The sequence below is a fragment of the Trachypithecus francoisi genome, unplaced genomic scaffold, assembly GCF_009764315.1.
Source record: "Trachypithecus francoisi isolate TF-2019V2 unplaced genomic scaffold, Tfra_2.0 Lachesis_group21, whole genome shotgun sequence".
Classification (NCBI taxonomy): domain Eukaryota; kingdom Metazoa; phylum Chordata; class Mammalia; order Primates; family Cercopithecidae; genus Trachypithecus; species Trachypithecus francoisi.
This window is the reverse complement of record NW_022681467.1, coordinates 3654494-3660956: the sequence shown is the minus strand read 5'-3', so window position 1 is coordinate 3660956 and position 6463 is coordinate 3654494. Positions and strand designations below refer to the sequence as shown.

General features: G+C 58.1%; 1 protein-coding gene across 2 annotated transcripts; it reads right to left on the bottom strand.

Moving 5' to 3' along the window:
- Positions 1 to 533: 533 nt before the first annotated feature.
- Positions 534 to 4896, bottom strand: FOXA2 (forkhead box A2). Of its 2 annotated transcripts, XM_033185447.1 has the most exons (3): positions 4673 to 4896; positions 3575 to 3644; positions 534 to 2536 (listed from the first exon to the last, which is right to left on the bottom strand). In XM_033185447.1, the coding sequence occupies exons 2-3, from the start codon at positions 3641 to 3643 to the stop codon at positions 1232 to 1234; spliced, it is 1374 nt and encodes a 457-aa protein (XP_033041338.1). In that variant the 5' UTR covers position 3644; positions 4673 to 4896; the 3' UTR covers positions 534 to 1231. The 2 variants fall into 2 exon arrangements, with proteins under 2 accessions (XP_033041338.1, XP_033041337.1); XM_033185446.1 differs by lacking the exon at positions 4673 to 4896 and having other exon boundaries at positions 3575 to 4026.
- Between the last annotated feature and the right edge of the window lie 1567 nt (positions 4897 to 6463).

Here is a 6463-nt window from a genome sequence, read left to right as displayed (position 1 = left end):
CAAACAGCCAAGGTGGAAAATTGTGATATGTGGAGAGTTATCTTCTACTGGCGTTAAAAATAAACCTGCTGAAATGGTCTGCCTGGGATCTGTGTATTTCATTGTGTGTAAAGTTAACCCACAAATTCAAAAAGTAACCATAAACCATATGAATTCCATTTAATAATGTGCTTGCTTTAGTGTTTAGGGGGATGTATACTGGTATCTGCAAATTTGAAGTGGATTTAGAGAAATAAGATGGATTGACCAATAGAGGGGAGAATGGACAAGTATGTGATAAAGCAAATATAATGAAATGTTAATTGCAGAATTTCAGGAGCGGGGTCCCTGTGTGCCTACTGTAAGATTCATTCAATTTTGGTATGTCTGAAAATTTTAATAATAAAATGTTGGGAAAACAGCAACACTCCCTGGACCAAAATAAAATACAACCTGCAACCAGTCAGGGTATCCCTCCTTCCTTCTTGAAATAATTTCCAAGCTTGTATATTTTTTAAGCCAAGTGAAGAAAAGAAAAATCTGGAAGAAAAAGATTCAAGGGATAAAACCGGGTATAACACTTTAATATAGATTTGTGGAACTCTGGCCCTTGCAGCCAGAATACACATTTATAAGCCATAAATAAAGCACGCAGAAACCATAAATTAATCAGACCCGAGACCTGGATTTCACCGTGTCAAGATTGGGAATGCATTTTTTTTTTCTTTTTCTTGGTCATTTACAACAGACCCTCACATTATTTTTTTCCTGTTTTTAAACAATAGTACAACCCTCTGGTTCTGTTAAAACTACATGGTTTTACACCGAGTCACTCACAAAAGTTTTTTTTTCTTTTTTCTTTTTTTTTTTAAGTAAGACTTCCCTGCAACAACAGCAATGGAGGAGAACAACAACAAAAAAAATCAGAATCTGCAGGTGCTTGAAGAAGCAGGAGTCTTTACACAGTAGTGGCAACCGGAGGCTTTTTTTTTTTCTTTTACTTTATATTCTTTCCCGTTTTCCTCGTTATATAGAACGTGGGGTATCAGTGTGACCCTCTGTTTGGGACCAAAGGGCTGCAGCGGGTGAGGGGAGACTGCTGTCTTGGGGGTGTTGGGGTGGGGTTGTTATTGATTTCTTCTCCCTTTCGTCTCTGCAACATCGTCTCCCCAAAGTCTCGACCCCCACTTGCTCTCTCGCTTATCCTGGATCCGGGCTGCCAGAGTTATCCGGGCCTGAAGCCGTCGTCTTCTTAAGAGGAGTTCATAATGGGCCGGGAGTACACCCCCTGGTAGTAAGAGGTATCTGCGGCCAGGGGCGAAGCGTCCAGGCCCGTTTTGTTCGTGACCGGGCCCATGGCCAAGCTGCCAGGCATGGGGGAACCGTAGCCGGGGTAGTGCATCACCTGTTCGTAGGCCTTGAGGTCCATTTTGTGGGGTTGGTGGTGGTGGTGACTGTGGTGGTGCTGCTGCTCCGAGGACATGAGGTTGTTGATGGAGAACGGGTGGTTGAAGGCGTAGTGGTGCTCCGGCTTCAGGTGGGCCTCAGGCGGCAGGCCCGGGTGGTGGGGCGGGCCCAGCAGGTGGGCCGCGGCCTGCTGCTGCTGCCCGGGAGAGGGCGCAGGCTCTGGGGGGCTCAGTGCTGCAGCAGGCGTCCCCTTCAGCTCTCCCAGGCCCCCTCGCTTGTGCTCCTGGCACGGGGAGGCGCTCGAGTGAGGCGACTCGGTGCCCGCCGGAGTCTCGGAGGCCGGCCCGGCAGCCTCCCCAAGTTGAGCCTGCGAGGCCTGGGCCCCGGCGGCCGCCTTCTTGCCGCTGCCCGCGGCACCTGCGGCCTCCTTCAACGCCAGCTGCTTCTCGCACTTGAAGCGCTTCTGGCGGCGCAGGTAGCAGCCGTTCTCGAACATGTTGCCCGAGTCAGGATGCAGGGTCCAGAAGGAGCCCTTGCCGGGCTTGTCCGGAGAGCGGGGCACCTTCAGGAAGCAGTCGTTGAAGGAGAGCGAGTGGCGGATGGAGTTCTGCCAGCGCTGCTGGTTCTGCCGGTAGAAGGGGAAGAGGTCCATGATCCACTGGTAGATCTCGCTCAGTGTCAGCATCTTGTTGGGGCTCTGCTGGATGGCCATGGTGATGAGCGAGATGTACGAGTAGGGAGGCTTTGCGTGCGTGTAGCTGCGCCGGTAGGTCTTGGGGTCGCGCGCGCGGCTCAGGCCCGCCTGCCCGTACATGGGGCTCATGGAGTTCATGTTGGCGTAGGGGGCTAGGCCGCCCATGGCCCCGGCCGCCTGCCCCCCGAGCGGGCTCAGGCTGGGACTCAAGTGCGGCCCCATGCCCGCCACGCCGGCCGCCCCGGCCGAGCCGCCCATGCCCGCCATGGCGCCCGCGCCGGGGGACATGCCCGCCAGGGACGGGCTCATGCCTGCGCCCACGTACGACGACATGTTCATGGAGCCCGCGCTCATGTTGCCCGAGCCGCTGCCCATGGCGGCCGCCGACATGCTCATGTACGTGTTCATGCCGTTCATCCCCAGGCCGGCGTTCATGTTGCTCACGGAGGAGTAGCCCTGCGGACAGAGCCCCGGGAGGGAGGCGACAGCGTTAGCACCGCGGCTACAGGGTGCCCAGATCTCCCACCCACCGCCCAGGCCTCCGCCTCCGGGGAGGCCTCCGGGGAGCCCTTTCCTCCCTTGTGGCCCAGTTTCCGGACTCCTTGTCTGTTTCATCCAGGGAGAGCCATGATCGATCACCCTTGGGAAAGTGTAGAGCGGATTGCTGCTTGGGCATGTGGTCCGTTCCTAGCCCTTCTCCACCTCGCCCAGATTCTAGAACAGGGGTCTCATGGAGTACTCCCAAGCCAGAACCCCAAATGCATTCCCCTGCCCCAGAGTCTCCCCAAACTCTCCTACCAACATACTGAGCTGGCGCCGAGGCCCGAAGTCCCCGGACGCCACCTCCGGTCGCAGCAAACAACCTGCGGGACACCTCGCGGGGCGCCTCGGGCTGCCTCCAGTGAAGACTGTCCCTGGTCCCCTCTGTGCCGTCTCCCTCCCGGGACCCCCTTCCTTGTTCCAGGGAATCCGAAAGGCAGTGCCTGTGTGGGGTGCGGGGGCTGCCGGAAGCACTGAATGGGGCAATAGGGAAGGAACCGAGACCTAAACTACACGCGGCTGAGCTTTGCAGGCACAAACTTTCTTTCTCTTTGTCCACTAGTCTTTGACTCTACCTCCACTTCAGCCCCCAAATCCTACCCATCTTCTCCTCCTCAGCTCCCCACCCCCTCGCCGGCGACCTCCTACCCCTCCCCAGCCGCGCGCTGCCAAACATAACTCTGTTAGGATAGTGCGTGGCTCGGCCACGAAGAGGATTTGGAGGCGCCGCAAGTCAATATTTGATCACAAAGTTAATATTATCTCAAGGCTAACAGTGTGTCGTATAAAAAAGAGACCCATTTGATTCCAAGGAGGGCGGAAAAGGCGGCTGCCCAGAAAGGCTGGGGTTGTGGGGCGGGGGTGGGGGGGGTGTCAGCGAGGGAAGCGGTCCTGAGGTTGGGGAAGGAGCGAGCGCCGCCGCTCCACTTCCCCCTTGAAAAGACAAGCGCTTACCTCGGGCTCGGCATAGTAGCTGCTCCAGTCGGACGGCTCGTGCCCTTCCATCTTCACCGCTCCCAGCATACTGGAAGCCGAGTGCATGGCAGTTTAAAATTTAACAGCCACAACAAACGACCAGTAATCACCCCCCACCCCCACCCTCTTTTAAAAAAAGTCAGCCAAGGCACGGTCCCCTCCTCCCTCCCTCTCTCGCGCTCCCTCTCCCTGGGCTCCACTCCCTCTCTCTCCCTGGGCCGGCCGGAGGCGGTAGTTGGAAGTGGGCGGGAGTGGGGGGGGCGAGGAGCAGAGGAGGCCCCGGCCAGCGCCCCGCGTCAAGGAGCGCCCGCCGCAGCCGCCGCGCTCACGGGCTGCCGGGTGGCGGCTGAGGTTGGCAGTGCAGAGCTGCCCCGAGGCGGCGGGGAAGCGCGCGGCGCGGGGGCTGGTTGGGGGGGTGGGGAGGAGGAGGAGGAGGAAGGAGGAGGAGGAGGTGGTGGTGGTGGTGTAAGAGTAGGAGGAGGAGGAGGAGGAGGAGGAGGAGGAGGAGGAGGAGGAGGTGTGGACCGCGGAGCCGACAAGTGCCGCAGTGACGTGGGCGGCTGGTGATATAGCGCGGCGCGCTGGCGCGGGCCTCCAATCCCCAGACCCGGGGCAGCCCATTTGAATAATCAGCTCACACCTAGGTGAGAGGGAGCCGCAGCCGGCGCTCCGCACCTGCCCCTCCGCGCCTGCCGCCCGCCCCACCACCGCGGCGCCCCGCACTCCTGGGCGGGCCAGGGGAGCGGGACGGGCGGGCAATCGGGCACACGAGATCCCTGGTCGAGCCCCCTTTCCTCCCAGGTCTACGGCGAGTCCCCTGAGGAAGGAGGGACCTGGGAGGAGACCACCCTTGGGGGCGGCTCTGGCCTCAGGCCCCCTCCCTGTTCTAACGCGCCGTGGCGCCCGGTGCGCCTGTCGGAGAGCGCGTCCGGCCTCAGTGCCCCGCAGATCCCTATGAAAGCCGGATTTATTTATGCCGGGTTTCTTCACTCTCAGTGCTCATTCTCTGTCAAAACAGCAAGTCCACGACAGCCAATTTGCAAAGTGCTGTCCTATTTAGAAAAACTGTGTACACACCTTTAACTCGCCCGCCGCTGCTCCTGTGAGGCCCCTCCTTGTTAGAGTTCAGACCCGGAACGGCCTCGGGAGACGCGCTGGGCGCACGGTTCGGCCGCTTGGGCTCTCGGCCTCCTCAGAGCCCGGCCGCCAGCGACCCGCAGTGGGGCGGCCGGCGCCTGGCGCAAACAGCCCCTCCAGCAGCGGCCGACGGTTGGGAGGCTGAGATTTGTCTCTGATATTCAGGCCGGCGTGTTTCAAGGTTACTTTTCAGTCACAACCGAGGTGCCCACAGCATTTCGTAACTAAAACAAACAGGGCAGGAGGTGGGGAGGGAGGGGTAAGGAAAGAAGAATCCAGGAATCAATGATGGGGCATATGGAGTTGACTTCAAGAGGGTCTCTGTCCTCTCTGTCTTCCAGAGGGACTGCTTTATAAAAATTAGAAACTCCAAAAATCGTATGCTTTTATTTCCCCTGCAGCTCTTGGGTTCAAAAATTGTCTTCCGTTCTGGGTTAGCCTGTGAGCCCAGATTTGAAGTGGGGGGATATTGCAGGTGTTTGGATGTGGAGGCTCTTTCTTGGTTCTGAAAAACTGGCTGGGCCTTGGGGATCCAGCCCTGTACCCACACCCTCAAACACAGAGAACGCATAGGAACTAGTGGGCATCCAGCCCACCTGTGCAAAATTGGGGGCGATGGTGGCAGAAGACAGACGAGATGGCAGACACGGAGCTTCGCATTGAAGCTTGAGTAAGGGTGAGGCTGGAAGGCAAGACGGGGGAGCAGTAGGCACAGGAGAACCACCTCCCCAACCCGAGGACTCTCAGGTCCGCCGGGTTTGGGACACAGGAGGAAGCCGCCAGCAGCACCCTTTGCTGCTGAAATGCAGACGGTTTGGACAATTCATAATGAGGACATTAATAAGCCTGCTGAACCAGGATTCTCTCCCAAATTCAAGGTCTGCATCTCCGCGGAAGCCGTGCCCATCGGTCCCCAGAGTGCTGAAGGCTCCCACGAGGGGCAGGTCAGCCCGGTGCGCCAGGGAAGGGGCTTGATGGTGTGTACGGCTACGTAGTGAACGTGGAGGTGTGCGCAGAGGAGTCAGAGGGGCTAGATCCCTAGCATTTCCCACGGGATCCCACTTAGCGCGTGGATGGGAGCAACTTCATCACTCCACCGAGGACAGGGAAAGAGAAGTACGCATTGGAGCTCAAAGAATGAGCAATTTTTCAAAGAATGAGCAATTTTTCAAACCTTCTCCACAGGCCAGGGCAGATACACGCGCGCGCGCGCGCACGCACACACACACACACACACACACACACCACCCCCAAAACTCAATGTTATGTTTGATCTAGTCTGTGCGTGTGCTGTATGAGGGTGTTTGTGAGCTTATGTGGGTACCCGCTCCCCTTTCTATTTTTGCTCCTGATTGAAAATTTGGTCCCAGAAATTATTCCAGGAACAGAAGGAGCGAGCTGGAGAGCCGCAGGAGGAGGGGGCGCTACCCTTCCAAGGAGCTGACTTTGCAAGCCTCCACCTCCACCCCAGCTCTATCGGTGGCCAGGGTCAGGGACACCAGAGAGCGCTCGGCGGGGCTTCCACAGTGACAGGGCGCCCCCTGTCGGCCGCCAGGCCTGCGGGACCGACCCGAGTCCTCGTTTACCCCCGCGATCCTAACCCCGCCGCTCTGGCACCCAAGCACCTTCTCCCCTGCTCTCCCAGTCGCTCCGAAAATACCTTCTGGGGGACTCGGCCTTTTTGGAGCCCCAACCCCTAAGTTCTGCGCGAACCCAAACCGGCCTCCTGCA